Consider the following 22,744-nt stretch of genomic DNA (forward strand, 5'->3'; position numbering starts at 1 on the left):
TAGAGGTAAATCTGAGTGGAGATTAAAGACCTCCATCATAGGTTATGTTTGCATAGCGAGGAAAGGAATGATGTATAATACTTCTGTAGGAGAATTAACCTGTCTAGGGCAAAAAGCTTATGATGATGATACGAAGAATACAACTTGGTGGTCGGCTTCAAATGTCTCAGAACCATCTAACCCGTTTGCTAGATACGCAAATTTAAAGGATGTGTGGTTTGATCTATCCATCACATCTACCTGGAGAGCCCCAGCAAATTTGTACTGGATCTGTGGTAAGAAAGCCTATTTGGAGTTGCCACAGGACTGGGAAGGGGCATGTGTGTTGGGTATGCTCAAACCATCCTTCTTCTTGTTACCTAGCGAAACAGGTGAGACTTTAGGTGTTAAAGTGTATGATGTGAATCATAGGAAGAAAAGGGGACCCATAGAGATAGGCGCCTGGGAAGATAATGAATGGCCTCCCCAGCGTATTATAGATTACTATGGGCCAGCCATGTGGGCAGAAGATGGTACCTTTGGTTATAGAACCCCTATTTATATGCTCAACCGTATTATAAGATTACAGGCGGTGGTTGAGATCATTACTAACGAGACATCACAAGCGCTCAATCTTCTAGCGAAGCATAATACCAGGATGAGGACAGCAGTATACCAAAATAGATTAGCCTTGGATTACCTTTTGGCAGTAGAGGGAGGTGTATGTGGGAAGTTTAACCTGAGCAATTGCTGTCTTCAAATAGATGACGAAGGGCAAGCAATAGCTGAGCTTACTAGCCATATGGTTAAACTAGCGCATGTGCCTACTCAGGTATGGAAAGGGTATAATCCAAGTAGTTGGTTTGGTAGCTGGTATGAGTGGTTTGGAGGGCTTAAGGCAGTGGTAGGTGGAGTCCTACTAATTTTAATGTTGTGTCTACTCCTGCCGTGTCTTATCCCTTTAGTAGTTAGGTCTGTGCAAAGCCTGATAGAAAATATAGCAGAGAGGAAGGCTGCTGCACAGATAATGGCAATTTATAAATATAAGGCTCTAGATCAGGGAGAACCAATGCAGGAAGATGAGTGTTGAAGATTCACATCATAAGATAAGTCTGGTCTGGTTCAAGGTAACTCGCGGTGTATGCAAACCAAGGTTAAGTGATGCCTCAAGTAATTGTTAAATATCAAGAGGCATCAAAGGGGGGAATGTGGTGGAATCTCGGTAAAAATAAATTTAGTAGGCCGAGATTACCACGTGGCATGTGTACGTGCATATGCTGACGTATCGATCAGTTGGTTGCACGAGGCAAGATACGATCAGTAGTGTACGGAGCATGTGCAAGAATACAGGATGTAGTATTCCCCTCCTCCATTGTGCTGGACAGGCCATGCGGTCAAGCAGGAAGTTAATTCTTATTTGTATTGATTGGTCAAGAGAATGTGCGGGTGGAGCTTAATATGGGAGGAGTTATGTGCCTATATTAGGAGCTTGCACTATTGTCCGGGGCTCAGAACTTGCTGTATTTTGGTGACACTAGTCCCTCTGAGTCCCGATCGGTGATCCAATAAAGAATCTCTTCCTTCCTGAAGAAACCTGTGTCCATCTCTCTGTGCTTGGCTTCCGTCAGTTTCTCCGGTATCAAACCCACGCAAACGCCCTCCACAGGTGGAAACCGAACCTTGGGACCCAGGAGCCCACAACTCCTAAACACCTAAAACCAGCCAGGGACTGAGACACCCAGAGGCACGATCTGCCACGTGGAGACCAAGAATACACTAACCACAATGTTCTTTTATATATACCTTTATTTTATATGTTGATCTTACATTTACATTAATGTCCTTTTGGAGCTCGATATATCTTTCGGTAAAATCTAACAAAAAACTGTATGTTTTTTTTCTATTATATACAAGGAATTTCCTTGCATGTAATATTTGCAGGTATGTTTTTTGGCAAGTAGTGAACAAAAACAAAAGTAAACAAAAAAGGAAAAAAAAGTGATGTTGGCGCTTTATAGTAATAATAATAATAATAATAATATTAATAATCTCTAAAAAAAAAAAAAAAACATTTCCACGTGGAATTTGAGAGGTTAAATCTGAAGAAATAAAGTATAACTGCACATGTAACATCAGGAAAATAAAACATATATAATAAATAACAGCTTTTACTACAGTGTACAGTGGCAAATATTTTATTAAATACATAAAAATAAAATAACAAATCAATATATATCTTCACATGGAGCAAGTTGTGTCTGCCAGTCACAAGATGGCGGTCTCTGTAGCGTGTGACATCCAAATCATGGCGTCGCAGTGTGCCTGCAGCTACCTGCTTCCTGGTCACGTGACTGCAAGGTTCCGGTTCAGGCACAACGTGGGTGCCTGTGATCCTGGGTCGGTATCAGAGTGCTGGGTGATGTGGGTCCGGTAGGGGCCGGATTCTACCAACATGCAGATCTCTAATGTGAATGATGTGAAAATCTATAATCTGAGCTGTGGGAAGTCCCTGCCAGAGGTAAGTGGATAGAACTGTAGGTCTCATCATATTAACATGTGTGTATTACTGTGACCCTCTACATGTACATCATACTAACATGTATGTGTTACAGTGACCCTCTACATGTACATCATACTAACATGTATGTGTTACAGTGACCCTCTACATGTACATCATACTAACATGTATGTGTTACAGTGACCCTCTGCATGTACATTATACTAACATGTATGTGTTACAGTGACCCTCTACATCATACTAACATGTATGTGTTAGTGACCCCCTACATGTACATCATATTAACATGTATGTATTACAGTGACCCTCTACTTCTACATCATATTAACATGTATGTGTTACAGTGACCCTCTACATGTACATCATATTAACATGTATGTGTTACAGTGACTCTCTACATCATACTAGCATGTATGTGTTACAGTGACCCTCTACATGTACATTATACTAACATGTATGTGTTACAGTGACCCTCTACATGTACATCATACTAACATGTACGTGTTACAGTGACCCTCTACATCATATTAACATGTATGTATTACAGTGACCCTCTACATGTACATCATACTAACATGTCTGTGTTACAGTGACCCTCTACATGTACATCATACTAACATGTATGTGTTACAGTGACTCTCTACATGTACATCATACTAACATGTATGTGTTACAGTGACCCTCTACATGTACATCACACTAACATGTATGTGTTAGTGACCCTCTACATGTACATCATACTAACATGTATGTGTTACAGTGACCCTCTACATGTACATCATACTAACATATATGTGTTACAGTGACCCTCTACATCATACTAACATGTATGTGTTACAGTGACCCTCTACATGTACATCATATTAACATGAAGGTGTTACAGTGACTCTCTACATGCATATCATACTAACATGTATGTGTTACAGTGACCCTCTACATGTACATCATACTAACATATTTGTGTTACAGTGACCCTCTACATGTACATCATACTAACATATATGTGTTACAGTGACCCTCTACATGTACATCATACTAACATATATGTGTTACAGTGACCCTCTACATGTACATCATACTAACATATATGTGTTACAGTGACCCTCTACATGTACATCATACTAACATGTATGTGTTACAGTGACCCTCTACATGTACATTATACTAACATGTATGTGTTACAGTGACCCTTTACATGTACATCATACTAACATGTATGTGTTAGTGACCCTCTACATCATACTAACATGTATGTATTACAGTGACCCTCTACATGTACATCATACTAACATGTATGTGTTACAGTGACCCTCTACATGTACATCATACTAACATGTATGTGTTACAGTGACTCTCTACATGTACATCATACTAACATGTATGTGTTACAGTGACTCTCTACATGTAAATCATACTAACATGTATGTGTTACAGTGACCCTCTACATGTACATTATATCAACATGTATGTGTTACAGTGACCCTCTACATGTACATCATACTAACATGTATGTGTTGCAGTGACCCTCTACATGTACATCATACTAACATGTATGTGTTACAGTGACCCTCTACATGTACATCATACTAACATGTATGTGTTACAGTGACCCTCTACATCATACTAACATGTATGTGTTACAGTGACCCTCTACATGTACATCAAACTAACATGTATGTATTAAAGGGACCCTCTTCATGTACATCATACTAACATGTATGTGTTACAGTGACCCTCTACATGTACATCATACTAACATGTATGTATTACAGTGACCCTCTACATGTACATCATATTAACATGTATGTTTTACTGTGACCCTCTACATGTACATCATATTAACATGTATGTATTACAGTGACCCTCTACATGTACATCATATTAACATGAAGGTGTTACATTGACTCTCTACATGTACGTCATACTAACATGTATGTGTTACAGTGACCCTCTACATGTACATCATACTAACATATTTGTGTTACAGTGACCCTCTACATGTACATCATACTAACATATATGTGTTACAGTGACCCTCTACATGTACATCATACTAACATATATGTGTTACAGTGACCCTCTACATGTACATCATACTAACATATATGTGTTACAGTGACCCTCTACATGTACATCATACTAACATGTATGTGTTACAGTGACCCTCTACATGTACATCATACTAACATGTATGTATTACAGTGACCCTCTACATGTACATCATACTAACATGTATGTGTTACAGTGACTCTCTACATGTAAATCATACTAACATGTATGTGTTACAGTGACCCTCTACATGTACATCATACTAACATGTATGTGTTACAGTGACCCTCTACATCATACTAACATGTATGTGTTACAGTGACCCTCTACATGTACATCATATTAACATGTATGTATTACAGGGACCCTCTACATGTACATCATATTAACATGTATGTATTACTGTGACCCATCTACATGTACATCATATTAACATGTATGTAGTACTGTGACCCTCTACATGTACATCATATTAACATGTATGTGTTACAGTGACCCTCTACATGTACATCATATTAACATGTATGTGTTACAGTGACCCTCTACATGTACATCATACTAACATGTCTGTGTTACAGTGACCCTCTACATGTACATCATACTAACATGTATGTGTTACAGTGACTCTACATGTACATCATACTAACATGTATGTGTTACAGTGACCCTCTACATGTACATCACACTAACATGTATGTGTTAGTGACCCTCTACATGTACATCATACTAACATGTATGTGTTACAGTGACCCTCTACATGTACATCATACTAACATATATGTGTTACAGTGACCCTCTACATCATACTAACATGTATGTGTTACAGTGACCCTCTACATGTACATCATACTAACATATTTGTGTTACAGTGACCCTCTACATGTACATCATATTAACATGTATGTTTTACTGTGACCCTCTACATGTACATCATATTAACATGTATGTATTACAGTGACCCTCTACATGTACATCATATTAACATGAAGGTGTTACATTGACTCTCTACATGTACGTCATACTAACATGTATGTGTTACAGTGACCCTCTACATGTACATCATACTAACATATTTGTGTTACAGTGACCCTCTACATGTACATCATACTAACATATATGTGTTACAGTGACCCTCTACATGTACATCATACTAACATATATGTGTTACAGTGACCCTCTACATGTACATCATACTAACATATATGTGTTACAGTGACCCTCTACATGTACATCATACTAACATGTATGTGTTACAGTGACCCTCTACATGTACATCATACTAACATGTATGTATTACAGTGACCCTCTACATGTACATCATACTAACATGTATGTGTTACAGTGACTCTCTACATGTAAATCATACTAACATGTATGTGTTACAGTGACCCTCTACATGTACATCATACTAACATGTATGTGTTACAGTGACCCTCTACATCATACTAACATGTATGTGTTACAGTGACCCTCTACATGTACATCATATTAACATGTATGTATTACTGTGACCCTCTACATGTACATCATATTAACATGTATGTATTACTGTGACCCATCTACATGTACATCATATTAACATGTATGTAGTACTGTGACCCTCTACATGTACATCATATTAACATGTATGTGTTACAGTGACCCTCTACATGTACATCATATTAACATGTATGTGTTACAGTGACCCTCTACATGTACATCATACTAACATGTCTGTGTTACAGTGACCCTCTACATGTACATCATACTAACATGTATGTGTTACAGTGACTCTACATGTACATCATACTAACATGTATGTGTTACAGTGACCCTCTACATGTACATCACACTAACATGTATGTGTTAGTGACCCTCTACATGTACATCATACTAACATGTATGTGTTACAGTGACCCTCTACATGTACATCATACTAACATATATGTGTTACAGTGACCCTCTACATCATACTAACATGTATGTGTTACAGTGACCCTCTACATGTACATCATACTAACATATTTGTGTTACAGTGACCCTCTACATGTACATCATACTAACATATATGTGTTACAGTGACCCTCTACATGTACATCATACTAACATATTTGTGTTACAGTGACCCTCTACATGTACATCATACTAACATGTATGTGTTACAGTGACCCTCTACATGTACATTATACTAACATGTATGTGTTACAGTGACCCTTTACATGTACATCATACTAACATGTATGTGTTAGTGACCCTCTACATCATACTAACATGTATGTATTACAGTGACCCTCTACATGTACATCATACTAACATGTATGTGTTACAGTGACCCTCTACATGTACATCATACTAACATGTATGTGTTACAGTGACTCTCTACATGTACATCATACTAACATGTATGTGTTACAGTGACTCTCTACATGTAAATCATACTAACATGTATGTGTTACAGTGACCCTCTACATGTACATTATATCAACATGTATGTGTTACAGTGCCCCTCTACATGTACATCATACTAACATGTATGTGTTACAGTGACCCTCTACATGTACATCACACTAACATGTATGTGTTAGTGACCCTCTACATGTACATCATACTAACATGTATGTGTTACAGTGACCCTCTACATGTACATCATACTAACATATATGTGTTACAGTGACCCTCTACATGTACATCATACTAACATGTATGTGTTACAGTGACCCTCTACATGTACATCATACTAACATGTATGTATTACAGTGACCCTCTACATGTACATCATACTAACATGTATGTGTTACAGTGACTCTCTACATGTAAATCATACTAACATGTATGTGTTACAGTGACCCTCTACATGTACATCATACTAACATGTATGTGTTACAGTGACCCTCTACATCATACTAACATGTATGTGTTACAGTGACCCTCTACATGTACATCATATTAACATGTATGTATTACAGGGACCCTCTACATGTACATCATATTAACATGTATGTATTACTGTGACCCATCTACATGTACATCATATTAACATGTATGTATTACTGTGACCCATCTACATGTACATCATATTAACATGTATGTAGTACTGTGACCCTCTACATGTACATCATATTAACATGTATGTGTTACAGTGACCCTCTACATGTACATCATATTACCATGTATGTGTTACAGTGACCCTCTACATGTACATGATACTAACATGTATGTATTACAGTGACCCTCTACATGTACATCATATTAACATGTTTGTATTACAGTGACCCTCTACATGTACATCATATTGACATGTATGTATTACAGTGACCCTCTACATGTACATGATATTAACATGTATGTATTACTGTGACCCATCTACATCATATTAACATGTATGTAGTACTGTGACCCTCTACATGTACATCATATTAACATGTATGTGTTACAGTGACCCTCTACATGTGCATCATATTAACATGTATGTATTACAGTGACCCTCTACATGTACATCATATTAACATGTATGTATTACAGTGACCCTCTACATGTACATCATATTAACATGTATGTGTTACTGTGACCCTCTACATGTACACCATATTAACATGTATGTGTTACTGTGACCCTCTACATGTACATCATATTAACATGTATGTATTACAGTGACCCTCTACATGTACATCATATTAACATGTATGTATTACAGTGACCCTCTACATGTACATCATATTAACATGTATGTATTACTGTGACCCTCTACATGTACATCATATTAACATGTATGTATTACTGTGACCCTCTACATGTACATCATATTAACATGTATGTATTACTGTGACCCATCTACATGTACATCATATTAACATGTATGTATTACTGTGACCCATCTACATGTACATCATATTAACATGTATGTAGTACTGTGACCCTCTACATGTACATCATATTAACATGTATGTGTTACAGTGACCCTCTACATGTACATCATATTAACATGTATGTGTTACAGTGACCCTCTACATGTACATCAAGCCAACATGTATGTATTACAGTGACCCTCTACATGTACATCATGCTAACATGTATGTATTACAGTGACCCTCTACATGTACATCATGCTAACATGTATGTATTACAGTGACCCTCTACATGTACATCATGCTAACATGTATGTATTACAGTGACCCTCTACATGTACATCATACTAACATGTATGTATTACAGTGACCCTCTACATGTACTGCAATAAAAGGGAACTGAGCTGAGTTTAAATGCTCATGGATTTTGCTAATCTCTCTCTCTTGGATGTCAATGGCACAATAATTACACGTTTCTTCATAGTGGGGTTTCCATGTCCTTTACCCTTAATGTGTGTCACTGTGTCTTATATTAGCATGGTCTCAGTGTGTATTTTATCCCAGTATGTGAATCGCTTTTACTAAAAAGTCTCATTATTAGCCAGTGAGTGTGTGCCATAGTTTGTATCTCTCTTAGTGTGTGTCACAGTGTGCCTTTTATTATCCTGAGAGCGTCACAGTATGTCTCTATTCCAGCATGTGAGAGCGTCACAGTATGTCTCTATTCCAGCATGTGAGAGCTTGTCTCTATTCCAACTTGTCTCTATTCCAGCTTGTGAGAGCGTGACAGTGTGTCTCTATTCCAGCATGTGAGAGCGTCACAGTGCGTCTCTATTCCAGCATGTGAGAGCGTCACAGTGCGTCTCTATTCCAGCATGTGAGAGCGTCACTGTGCATCTCTTTTCCAGCTTGTAAGAGCGTCACAGTATGTCTCTATTCCAGCATGTGAGAGCGTCACAGTGCCTCTCTCTTTTCCAGCGTATGAGAGAGTCACGGTGTGTTTATTATCTCGCCTGTGAGTGCGTCACAGGGTGTCTCTTTTGCAGCATGTCAGTGTGTCACAGTGCGTCTCTTTTGCAGCATGTGAGAGCGTCACAGTGTTTCTTTTCCGGCATGTGAGAGCGTCACAGTGTCTCTTTTCCAGCGTATGAGAGAGTCACGGTGTGTTTATTTTCTCGCCTGTGAGTGCGTCACAGGGTGTTTCTTTTGCAGCATGTCAGTGTGTCACAGTGCGTCTCTTTTCCAGCATGTGACAGCGTCACAGTGCCTCTCTTTTCCAGCATGTGACAGCGTCACAGTGCCTCTCTTTTCCAGCATGTGACAGCGTCACAGTGCCTCTCTTTTCCAGCATGTGACAGCGTCACAGTGCCTCTCTTTTCCAGCATGTGAGAGCGTCACAGTGCCTCTCTTTTCCAGCGTATGAGAGAGTCACGGTGTGTTTATTTTCTAGCCTGTGAGTGCGTCACAGGGTGTCTCTTTTGCAGCATGTCAGTGTGTCACAGTGCGTCTCTTTTCCAGCATGTGAGAGCGTCACAGTGTGTCTATTTTCTAGTATATGTGTCAATGTTCTCCACAGCAATAAAACTCACTTCAGTGAACACTGTACCTCCAGTAGTGTATCGTAAGTGTTTCCCAGAGCTACACATCCTATTGTGTGTGCTTATCTTCTGTATCAATAACATCCTTGGGCTGATGTTGACTCTGTAGAGCAGTTCTGGGTGCCAACTAACTTGGGAACAACTTATGCCCATCGCATAGCACAAGGAAGTACATGGTGGGCAAGCCCCTATCTCACTTTTCCAGCTCTCTGTGAGATCGTGAGCCATGGCAGCAAACATGCATAGTCAGGGCTCAGTGGAATGCTCTTCTGATTGGAATTTCAGGGAAGAATGCAGGTGAACCTATTGAATAGTTTAAGCCAGGGGTGGGCTACCTTCAGAACTTCAGATGTTGTGGACTACATGTAGACTAGTGGACATGTGGACTAGATGTAGGTTGCCTACCCCAGGGATAGGCTGATGGATGAGGGTGTTTTATGAATATTTGGAATTAACCTTTTAACACTGACCGGCCAGGAAGAAAGTTTGCTAAACTGGATTATTTAAATATTAGCTGGCAATAAATGTTTATTAAGTTCCACAAATAAAATACTTGGACGTATCCAATAACATAGATATGAACTAAGCTAAAATTTACAACACTCCTAACTGGTAAAATCCCTCTTTGGCTGTTAGATTTGTGTGAATTTTAGAGTTGAGCCCTGATCTAGCCCTGTGTAAGCTTGTTTTGTTATATTTTTTTTAATGTTGTTTTCCATTTTTTTTTTCTTTTTACCAGTGGCTTTCAGATCGCAAAAAAAGAGCCTTACAGAAGAAAGATGTGGGTAAGTAGAATGTCAGCACATATTTAAATGAGATTCTCTGTTTTAACTTTAAATCTTGTGACTTGATGTTTACATGTGTATGGAACACGTATATTTTAAAGTGACACTCAAAGCACCATCACCACTATAACGCGTAGCGGCTATGGTGCAAGCAGGCTGTCGGTACTGTCTCATGTTTCTGTGATTTTGATCGGTTTAGCACAAACCGAATGTCCTCCAGATACCTGCAGCCTGGCCACTGGCGGCAGATTACTAATTGCACGTCAGCATGTGCCATTCCAACTTCATCCACGTTTAGGTAGTATTGAGCATGTCAGCAGACGCTCTCAGCCAACCAATGCAGAAATGTAAATTCCGCAGTGCAAATACAAAAATACAGTTTCTGTGTAAATCCCAATTAAGCAGCATACACTTGGTTAACGTATTTTTCTTTTTCTTTAAAGATGTCCGGAGAAGGATAGAACTTATTCAGGATTTTGAAATGCCTGCTGTCAGTACCAACATTAAAGTCTCGAGAGATGGGCAATATGTTATGGCCACAGGTAAGAATATACCATAAGTATGGAATTCTATGAGACCAGACTCTCACATTGTGTTTTTAATTGTTCTTTCACCAGGACTCCTGATTCTCTAAATGTTTATGTTTACAATGCTTTTTTGTTAAATGTTAAATGGCTGTTAATGCATTTTGCCCTTGCCTTTGGCATTTAACTGTGTATCCTCTATAAACACCAGAATAATTTTATTACCATTGATGCCTAGTAATGCAGAGTTTCACAATAGCCTTGGAGATGTATATGCTAGACCAGGGGTAGGCAACCTTTTAGCAGCACTGTGCCGATATAGGATTGTGATGTCCCGTAGAGTGCCGATCCTATTTTTTTTAAATTGAGGTGTGTATGCTGCCATATTCTGCTTGTGTTATTTTGACTGTAATTGCTTTGTACCGTTGTATTTGTGCGTATATGAGCTATTATATTGTATATGTTCGTTTGTAGTTTATGGTATCGTGTATGATACCTATGAATGTGGGCTGTGTATGAGGGCTGCTTGTGGAATTGTGTGTGGATGGATATGTCACATTGTGTGTTTGGTAGTGTGTGGGGGCTGTTTGGGGTATTGTATGTGAGAGGCTGCATGTGGGGTTGTGTGCATGTATGTGGGTTGTTAGTGGTGTTGCGTTTGTGGGCATTGTGTGTTGTGTGTGTGGGCTTCTCATATTATTTGTATGAGGGGAGGGTTATTCTGCATTTCTGTGCATATCTAGCAGTGTGGGTGGGTTCCAGTGGGGACCAGGCTGGCCAGGTACAGGTTAAGGACAGGAGCTGGGATAGCTGTCGAAGGCTGCTCTACTACAGTGTGGATTCCCATTCACAAGTGCTGGGAGGAAGTGATCTGAGATCACTTCCTCTATGTGCTGCAATGCATAAATTGAGGATTGTCCTTCACCACCTCTTCGTATTAGCAGATATCTGAAGTTTTACTGGGACTCCTAATAGCCCAGAGTGCGTTTGGCTCTAGCAGCCTCGAGTGCCGTGCATGGCACTAGTGCCGTAGGTTGCCTACCCCTGTGCTAGACATAAAGGGACACACCATGCATCATAACTTTTGTAGGTTATTGTAGTGGTTACAGGAACGTGTCTTACACGAAGCAAACAAAGCACTTTGCAGGGGGCGGCAAAAAAAGCTGCCCCCAAAGGCCCAGGCAGATCCCTTGTTTGCCTTGTGTCCTGGGGGGCTCAAGAGCTGCCCACTTTTGAGCCCCCCATAGGCGGGCAGCGAGGGAGCATGCTCACCTGAGCAGCTCCCTCCGCGCCGCTTAATGAAGCCGAGAGCCGGAATATGACGTCCTCCGGCTTCCAGCATCACTAAGCGGCGTGCGAGGGAGCTGAGCAGGAAGATTAAAGCTCCCTCCCTGCCTACTCAGCCTGGCTACCCGCCCGACCAGCAGCCCCACTGGACCACAGGTTAGTAATCCACTCCAGCTCTCCCAGGGAGGCTGGGTGGATTTAAAATAATAATTTGTGAGTGTTGGTGGAAGTGTGAGTGAATGTGTGTGTGTGTGTATGTGTGTGTCGGTCAGTGTGTGTGTTCGTGCGTCTGTCAGTGAGAGTGTGTCGGTCAGTGAATGTGTGTGTCTGTCGGTCACTGAGAGTGTGTGTCATTCAGTGAGTCAGTCTGTCAGTGTGTGTCCAAGTAATAGTGTGTGTCAAATCAGTGAGTGTGTGTGTATGTCATTGTTTGTCGGTGTATATGAGAGTGTGTCTCTGTCAATGAGTATGCGCGTCTGTCAGTCAAAGTGAGGTCTTGACAGAAAGGGGTGGGGGAAATGTAAATTAGAGGGGGTGCCCGAGCACCGTCCTGCCTAGGGCAGCACAAATCCTAAATACACCACTGGGTGGTTATGGTATTATAAAGCTGTCATTGAAATATACCTTTTATACATGGGGAGGTCTACCTACCCCTTAAATCTTTCTACACTCAGTCTGTTTACATCACTCAGGACACACTCCTTCAGTAGAACGAGTTGTGATGTGAGTGTGTACACACAATTCCTTGCCCAGCTCAGGGTCACTCACACGGTGTGAACAGGCTGTGTGTGTATTGCTCCGAGTGGAAGTTGGACTTCCCATATTCTGTCAGTGGGTAGGCAGTACAGTTTCCAGAAGGGTAACAAAAAAAACTAAACTGAGGGACGTTACTGGGGACTAGGTAACCTAACCATCATAGTGAGCTGTTATGTTAGAGTGGCCCTTTAATTGTCCCTGTGGAGCATCGGTCATTTAGGGAACAGTTTCTTGTAAGGTCACTGTCAGAGCTGTAACCTGGGCAAAAATATTTTTAGAAAAAAATGCTTCTTATTGGAAGTACAACCTACTGATTTTTATAGGGTTTCTGCTGTGATCTCTAATTTTTCTGTACCCCTTGGGTGGCATATGACTCAAGAAGTACAATGTTTGTTTTTTGTTTGTTTTTTCCTACTTTTAGTTTAAGTCACTAATCTGAAATTCTTTTCCAGGAACCTACAAGCCTAGAGTCCGTTGTTATGACACTTACCAGCTTTCTTTGAAGTTTGAACGATGTTTGGACTCAGATGGTCAGTAATCTATAAATTTACCTATTTATTTATTAAATTCCCAGGCACTATAAAATTGGTGGAGAACGTACAATATACACAGACAAATACGAAAGGAAGAGAGGGCATATAACATTTTACCTGTAACATGCGGGTGGGGGAAATACGTTTTGTGTGTGTGTGTTTTATTGTTGTTGTTTTTATTTATTTTTTTTTTAAACCCTATCCCACCCTATTTACTAGTCCCCCCCCCCTTTATTGCAAGGTTCCAATTAAAGGTACACTAAACTCACCCAGATCACTATATCTAAATGAAGTGGTCCAAGAGCGGTGGCCCAGTCGTTTTAACCATGTAATGTAAAAGATTACAGTTTTGTTTGTGGAGTTCAGAGAAAAAGACAAAATTTTCTTTTTAACCTGTGCCTTTGTCAAGAGACTTATAAAGGCACAGGATAGTGACGAAACATTGTCCTTTTCTCTGAACTCAAAACACACGCTATGGAAGGAATGTCTGTTTGCGCACACGCTACCACTTAGCAGGTACCCAAGCAAGTATGAGTGGGAGCATCACGGCACAGTGACACATCACTCTGGACACACAAGTGCTGCAGGGATATATGGTGTTTCTGTATGGGCAGATACCTTTTAACTGAAGCCCACAATAGATCCATAGCAAACATTGAAGCTACACACAGTGTGACTTTTTTTTTAACTTTTGCATGCAGTTACACCTCATTCCCATCTGTAATCGTCTTTTGCCCTTTATTTATTTTCCCTACTTATTAACCCCTGATGTTATGTTCCATGTTGTCATACATTGACTTGACTTTAATGCTCTTAGGACATTATGGAACTTCCTGCCGTTTTGGTGTAAGCAGGGTTAAATCCCTGCTTTCACCAGTGAGCCCCAGGTATCAGTTGATACCTTGGCTTTGTCAGCTGATCAGCACCGATCACAGTGTAATCGGCTGGTAAGCAGACTCCATTTATAATTACATTGAATGTAATTATAAAAATAGCCAATAGAGAGCCGGAATATGACGTCCTCCGGCTTCCAGCATCACTAAGCGGCGTGCACTAACTACAGTTTTAGCTTGGAAACCCATTTCCTTAAAACAAAATTGATATTAGCAGAGTGTTCCATAGGGGTTGGGGTTAGATAAGGCAAGACGTAATGCTGGGTTTTGGGATATGGTTGGTATAGTGTTTTGGTTGGGTTTGATATAAGGTTAACATTACCTACTAAAAAATGTATTAAGATCCTAAACATGTTAGGCATGTAACAATCAGGACTAATATATGAATCTATTTTGAGTTCTTTTTATTTAGTTGCACTGGATGTTGGATGTATAAACCGTATTATAAGCAAAAATGTGGCAAAAATGCATGTGCCTGCCCCCTTCCCATAACATTTTATTCACATGTCATGGTGTGTTAATTATACACAAAGGATGTTTAATGAAGCCGTATCTGTCCTTTAAAGAGAAATATGTAATATGTATGGGGGCACTTAAAGAGAATCCCTTAAATTACAGTGGAACAAACAGTGCAAATTCTAGGTTTTGTTTTGTTTTGGTTTAGAATATGGATAAGACCTTCCGTTCTTAAAGGACCACTATAGGCACCTAGACCACTTCAGCTTAATGAAGTGGTCTGGGTGCCAGGTCCAGCTAGGGTTAACCCATTTTTTTTTTTATAAACATAGCAGTTTCAGAGAAACTGCTATGGTTATAAATGGGTTAATCCAGCCCTCAAAGCCTCTAGTGGCTGTCTCATTGACAGCCGCTAGAGGCGCTTGCGTGATTCTCACTGTGAAAATCACAGTGAGAGCACGCAAGCGTCCATAGGAAAGCATTGATAATGCTTTCCTATGAGACCGGCTGAATGCGCGCGCAGCTCTTGCCGCGTATGCGCATTCAGCCGAATGGGAGGAGAGGAGGAGGAGAGCTCCCCGCCCGGCGCTGGAGAAAGGTAAGTTTTAACCCCTTTCCTCTCCCCAGAGCCCGGCGGGAGGGGGTCCCTGAGGGTGGGGGCACCCTCAGGGCACTATAGTACCAGGAAAACGAGTATGTTTTCCTGGCACTATAGTGGTCCTTTAAGGGATTCATGAACTAGTCTTATAATACTTTGTTCATTTATTGTTGGCTTATCTATAAAAATCTCTACAGTCTAATAAAACAGCAAATATGGGCAGTAAAATCTGCATCTGTTTTAGCACTGTAAATGACCCTTTCCTCTGCTGTAGCTGAAAGGGATCCTATAGTTCCAGGAAAACAATAGGTCCCTCCTCCCTTGTGTACCCCCTCCTGCAGAGCAGAATGGGTTACAACCACTTCAGCCACTTACCTGAATCCAGTGTCGATGTCCCTTGGCGCTGAGTCAGGCTCCGAGGGCCGCCCCAGCCAGCGGGGGAGACCTAATGCACATGCACAGCAATGGCTGCACGCATTAGACCTCCCCATAGGAAAGCATTATTCAATGCTTTCCTATGGGGAAAATCTGTCACTGGAGGTCCGTGAGGACGTCCAGCATCAGATAATGGACCAAAAGTCCATTAGGATTCCTGAAAAGCCTCCAGTGGCTGTCTGACAGACACAGAGGGCAGACTTAGAGCTGCAATGTAAACATTGTTCTCTGGAACTGCAATGTTTTACATTGCAGCACTAAGTGCAAAAGGGACACAGCACCCAGACTACTTCAATTAGCTGAAGTGGTCTGGGCGCCTACAGTGTACCTTGAAATCTCCTTTTTTATTTTCCTAAATCTCCATAGATGATATTTTGTCTTTTGTACATTACTGTTAAAAAAAACATGTTATGCTATTGGAACATTTGCTTGGGAGAGTAGTGTAGTGGAGGCAAATAGAAAACCAATTTATCTTCACGATTCTTCCATGTCCAGGGACCACATCAGCTGTTTGTGTTAGCCAGTTGGCTATTCAAATTTGCATGGTTATTCATGACACCGTTAACTGTGTGATATTCAGAGTAAGAGAATACAATGACAGAAACATATGGAAAAAAAGTTAAAGGGACACTATAGTCACCAAAACAACTTAAGCTTAATGAAGCAGTTTGTGTGTATAGATCATGCCCATGCAGTCTCACTGCTTAATTCTGTTTCATTTAGGAGTTAAATCACTTTGTTTATGCAGCCCTAGCCACACCTTCCTAAACACTTCCTGTAAAGTGTCCACTAATGTTTATACTTCCTTGATTGCAATTTCTGTTTAAGCATTCCTATCTTCTGAATTGGCAATAGCTTACTAGACCCTGCTGGAGCCTCCTGTATGTAATTAAAGCTCAATATACAGAGCAGGAGATGACAACTTTTACAATAAGTTATATCTGATTGAAAATAAAACTGTTTTGTTGTCATGCAGGCTGTGTCAGTCACAGCCAGGGGAGGTGTGGCTAGGGCTGCATAAACAGAAACAAAAGTGATCCTAAATGGCAGTGAATTGAGCAGTGAGACTGCAGAGGCATGATCTATACACAAAAACGTCTTCATTACGCTAACATTGTTTTTTGTGCCTATTGTGTCCCTTTAAGCATACTTGCTGCTTCAGTAATTTTTGTTTTTATTTTTCAGTGGTTAAATTTGACATTCTTTCCGAGGATTACTCAAAGGTACTGTGTATTACTCTGCATCTTCCAGATTAGTTTTCAGAGCTGTGCTTTATATATAATAGTACATATGTTATTGGGTAAACTACCAGCTAAATGTCTCCTACAAATAGATACATGTTTTGTAGTCCCCTCTAATCGTTGCTGAAATGCATGTTCTTGTTAGAAGAAGATTAACCCAGGTTCACATTGCTCGAAAAGTAACTAAAAATGCGAAGTGGACTGCAATTAAATGGTTAACCACGTTTCGACTACTTAACTGGGGGTTTTATGATCTACACCTGACCATTAAGTGTTAAGCGGGATACTTGTTGATGCATTGTCAGCCAGGTACTTCCTTCTGAAATAATAAATGGATTTAGCTATGGTACTGCTATCAGATGTGATCAGATATTGAAATTGCAGCAATAGGCGATTCATCTCCCAATATTCCAATGTATCAGTGTATTCTCTCAAAGCATCACTCTGTTTACTTATTTTGTTGCAGGTGGTCTTCCTTCAGTGTGATCGATACGTTGAACTTCACTCCCAGCATGGTCGTTATTTCAGACTCCGGATACCCAAATTTGGCAGGGATTTTGCTTACCATTACCCGTCCTGTGACCTTTTCTTTGTAGGGGCAAGGTAATGTCTGCTGTGTGTAGTATCACGGTCAATTTCTACAAGTGTTTTGTCGTGTTATATGAGTAGCCGTGGTCAGGTCAGGTGCCGGATAACTTAAATATATCTTCATAGATTTTATATATACTAACAGACTTCCCATCCATTGTGCCTAAATGATGATAAAACACTAGTGAAGGATAGTTATTGTTTCAGTAAGTTTTAGTAAGGAGAAAACTTACAAATAAGGTTTTTCAGGCTATTTTTAAGTCAGTCATTTTAATCTATTTATTTAACACTTTGACGTGGGTTGGACAGGTTCAGGCTCATCAGCTGTGAGTTAAAACTCCCTTGATTATCATCCAGACCGGGGTGTAATTCTCAGAAGTTTAATTAGTGAAGGTTGCCTGAACTTGGCCTAGCCTACACCTCCCAATGTTATTAGAGGGCCTGTACGGACAGCTCCCTTATACTGTATGCAAAGTCTTAGATTAGTCGTTTCTGGTAGTGGCTAGCCATACTGTCCTTGTGTTTTCAAGCTGTCAACAAACTCATTAACAGGGTCATTTACTAAAAGGAGAATTCGAAGTTCATTTCTTTTTTAAGCTAGTCAAACTGAGAGCTTAGCTGACTAAATGTGATTTCGAGTTCTCATTTAAATGAATACGTTCTAGGTACCAGTTTAATTACTGCAGTATGTTACCCAAAACAAAGTAAATTTAATTTGATATTGATTATGTTAAAAGGATCTCGAGCTGTGTTTTGAGAAAGCATTACTACACCTGTGAAAATGAAATAAACCTAGAAATCTGAAAATACATAGTTTGTAATTCACATTTCCCTTTGCAATAAGTTAAGTTAGCTGTTCTGTTGAGTTGTGTGCAGACCCTGAAATAATTGCACCTATACATTACATCTGCTATTGGACATCTATTGCCAAAATGTCAGCATCATTTGTTCCACTTCTGGGTCTTGTGCTGGTGTGTGTGCTCTGCTCTGCCAGTCCTGGCTGTTTTTATGTACCCTGTCTATAAGGGAGAAAATGTCTAGCCGAAAACTTCAGAGCTCTTTCTAGAATCAAATTAGCACAGAGAGTGATATGATACGTTAAAGACGCCCCAAAAAAATAAAATAATAATTTAAAAAATATTTTTAAATTTTTTCTTTTTGGCAACACACTTTTTCTTATAATTTTTCCCCAGTAAAATTTTGAGGTTATATAACATTTTTTTTTTTGTTTTTTTCTCCCCCAAATACAGTTCTGAGATTTACCGGTTGAATTTAGAGCAAGGACGTTACTTGAACTCTCTTCAAACAGAAGCCTCGTAAGTACAACTATGCCTCTCTATTCTGCAACTGTCACAATGCGGTTGTGCCACTAGGTGGAGGCAGAGTATCACGTTCCCTCATTATTTTATTTGATATATACGTGCATATGCATATATACCGTGTTTCTCCTAATATAAGCCCTAGCCGTTCGCTAATCTATGTTCTGGGAAACTTCCCTGAACATAGATTTGCGGTATTCTGTTAGCGAGTAAGCTAATCTATGTTTGGGAAAGTTTCCCTGAACATATATTTGCAGGATTCCATACCCTAGTAAATTGGTCTATGTTTGGGGGAATTCCCCTGAACATAGACCTGCTTTCTAGCACACATTTTCCCCCCAAAATAAGCCCTAGTGCGTTTTTTGGGGAAAAAAATAAAAATAAGACCCGGTCTCATTTTTGGGGAAACGCGGTATGTATGTGTGCAACCTGATTTGTATTTAGTATTGATTTCTTGATAATCTTTGTTTTCCTTTACTTTTAGACAAATTAATGCTTGTGATATCAATCCAGCACATCATTTACTGGCTGTGGGCACAGCAGAGGTAACTGTGTTTTTTCTTTTAACATTGGCCTCGATTTTAATATTTTTGGATAAGCTTTTCAAATTAACTCAATCTATTAGAAAAACATTTCAAACGGTTTATCTGCAAAAATCCCCCTTGACCCTAATGAGGGTTTCTGTAGATAAATAATTAGAAATTTTTTTTTTCCCCTAACAGATCGTGATCATTTAAAAAAACGTATCCAAAATAATTAAATCAAGGCCCAGGTTGCCGGTTATCCGTATACGGAGCAGTTTTTTAAAAATCCAGAAATATTTTTTTCCCTCCTTGAGCCGTTGTTAGAGATAGTTATTACATTTCTGTTCAGTGGTTGACAATTGTCTTATTTATGTTAAAGAACAATCACTGCGTGTAAATGCTATATGAACATTCTATTTAAGAAGTTAGAAACTACTCTCTACATTTGTGTTCATATATGCATTACAAATTATTGCAAACTTTTGACACTGTAATGCTCAGCTTCTAATGGGACTGGTTAAAAACTGAAGTTAGGAAAAATCACAGTGAACAGTATATTTATTTTAGATTCTGTATCTGTATATTTCTGTTCCATTGCTTTTATTTCCTTCTTAATTAATATTAATAAGAAGGAAATATATATATGTGTGTCTTGTTTCGGACCATTCTTTTCTCAGTTCTTTATTCTAACTGGTATTATTCTGATCTCGCTCAGGGTAAAGTTGAATGCTGGGATCCAAGGACAAGAAATAGCGTAGGCGTTCTGGACTGTGCTTTGAGTAGTGTAACGGAAGATACCGAGTAAGTTGTTGTTTTTTTTTGTTTTTTTTTAAATAAAGTTTCCATAACCCTTAGCATGCCATATAGGTCACAGACACATCTTCAAGCTGATAGACAGCACATGAAAAGTGTGAAGCATGTAGCATTCATATGCTGTGGGATTCCTCTTTGATCTATACTGATAGCGTACTTCTGAGCAGCTCTTTGCTTGTTTGCCCATCAGTACGTATAGAAAAATATGGTGGATCTGGCTTCAATTTGCCCCATGATGTTAGTATCGAAGGTTAGATCTATATCCTCTGTTACTCGTGAGAAATGTGCTATAGTCTTTTAGATTCTGATTTTGTCCACCACTCAGTAAAGCCATAACTAATTAGACATTAAGCAAATTAACCCCTATAGCGTTTACAATGCAGGCGTTCTGTAAACAACCTAATCACTAAAGCAAGCTACGAAGCTAAAATAAATACATAATCCCTTCGAAAGTTCTCAAAACATTACTCCTCAAATAGAGGCAAGTGTATATTGGTTGAGAGCAGTTGTGTTTGCTAAACAAAATGTAAAAAATATATATTAGGGGAAAGAAATTCCCGGTCTGGCAAACCATCCCTATCATATCATATACCCAGATGATATATTAGTTTGAAGACAGCCATCTTTTTCTGTAGCCCTAAATATTCATAGTTGATGTTATTTTCCTTCCAGGGTTGTAAGAGACAGTCAAATAATTGCTTAAGGTTTTTGTCTTATTTTAGTTTTTTCGCATGCTTTTCATGCTTACCGTAGTCTATTATGTTAAAAGTTGTTAAAACAAGTATAGCTGGCTGTACTGGAGTTGTCATTTCTGTAGTCAGATTTATGACCACTACATTAATCTATCAAAAATTTTTTTTTTTTTTTTAAATCATGGTGGTACAAGGAAATTTTCTTTTCATTTTAATTTAATTTTTTTCACCAAATCTGCATATCGTCATATATTTTCTTCTTTGTAGGATGTGCAGCCTATTTTTACGTGTGTCATATTCATTTGTTATACTTTTTCAATAAATAATTATCAGATGTCGGTTCATTTGGTTAATAAACAGAGTATATGACTTTTATATATTAATGGAACAATCTAATTAAAAAAAATAAATGCATTTTTTTTTTTATTGGAGAATTCGATTACTTGCCTCCTCCACCTTCATTCCATCTTTGAAACCAATAATAAACTATTAGACTCCCCTTTATTCAAGCTCCAGTAGAGTCTAGGTCAGGAAAGGGTACAGGGAAGCAGTGCCTTCTGGGTGTCCTTAAACTCGTATGGTGGTGAGTCAGTAGGGAAAAAATGAAAACAGAAACAGAATATAGTGTAGTATATTCTATAGGTGATGAGGTTAAATAAGAAAAATGCCACTTACAATTTTCTGGAGTTTATGTTCAGCTCCAGATATATGCGCTTGGGCGGTATTATCCCTTCCTTGTAGATGGTAGGTCAGGGTCAAGGACCAGTTAAAGTGTTGAACGTTCACAGGTATTTCCCTCCAAATTTCAGTGTCACAGATATTCATTAACTACATAAAATGAAAATGAAAAAGGGGGCAGGGCTTGACGCCATGCTGATCAGATGCATGGAACGGGAGCTCCTTACAAATCTTGCTTTTTAGCATTTAATCTTGATACCCGGCATACTTTATTCGTCTGGTGGCTACATGATTGTGTTATGGTACTTTTTAGCAGTAAACCAAAATGTTTAAATGTCTATCTGTTCCTGTCCAAATCAATAAAATTGGATTGCGTATATACGCTGAAGTAATTAAGTCTGACACACAAGGTTCAGGTTAAAATAACTTCGAGAAAATTTATTGGCAAGTGATTAAAAAGCGGGCGCGCAGGCCCTTTTAAGAAGCATTTTGCGTCATCATTGATTATTAGAATATCAGCAAATAAACATCATTAATTGGATTAATTGTGAAGTGTCGGGATTAGTGTCCTCCTATTAATATTACTAATTGGCTCAAAGACTAAGTGGTTAGTCCCGTGCCCACCCACCAAGAGGTGGGATTGTTCTGGATACG

At 39.2% G+C, this 22,744-nt stretch overlaps 1 protein-coding gene across 1 annotated transcript in view; it reads left to right on the plus strand.

The window, feature by feature from the left end:
- The first annotated feature begins 2,332 nt into the window (after nucleotides 1-2,332).
- NOL10 (nucleolar protein 10) overlaps nucleotides 2,333-22,744 on the plus strand; it is a 72,251-nt gene continuing 51,839 nt past the window's right edge. Inside the window, exons 1-9 of the mRNA XM_063442161.1 lie at nucleotides 2,333-2,497; nucleotides 10,708-10,753; nucleotides 11,197-11,295; nucleotides 13,773-13,850; nucleotides 17,421-17,458; nucleotides 17,943-18,079; nucleotides 19,315-19,380; nucleotides 19,868-19,928; nucleotides 20,623-20,708. Of these exons, the coding sequence (XP_063298231.1) occupies nucleotides 2,432-2,497; nucleotides 10,708-10,753; nucleotides 11,197-11,295; nucleotides 13,773-13,850; nucleotides 17,421-17,458; nucleotides 17,943-18,079; nucleotides 19,315-19,380; nucleotides 19,868-19,928; nucleotides 20,623-20,708 (677 nt within the window). The 5' untranslated portion in view covers nucleotides 2,333-2,431. The remainder of the gene's footprint in view (nucleotides 2,498-10,707; nucleotides 10,754-11,196; nucleotides 11,296-13,772; nucleotides 13,851-17,420; nucleotides 17,459-17,942; nucleotides 18,080-19,314; nucleotides 19,381-19,867; nucleotides 19,929-20,622; nucleotides 20,709-22,744) is intronic.

Source organism: Pelobates fuscus, chromosome 2 (genome assembly GCF_036172605.1).
Source record: "Pelobates fuscus isolate aPelFus1 chromosome 2, aPelFus1.pri, whole genome shotgun sequence".
In the NCBI taxonomy this organism is placed as follows: domain Eukaryota; kingdom Metazoa; phylum Chordata; class Amphibia; order Anura; family Pelobatidae; genus Pelobates; species Pelobates fuscus.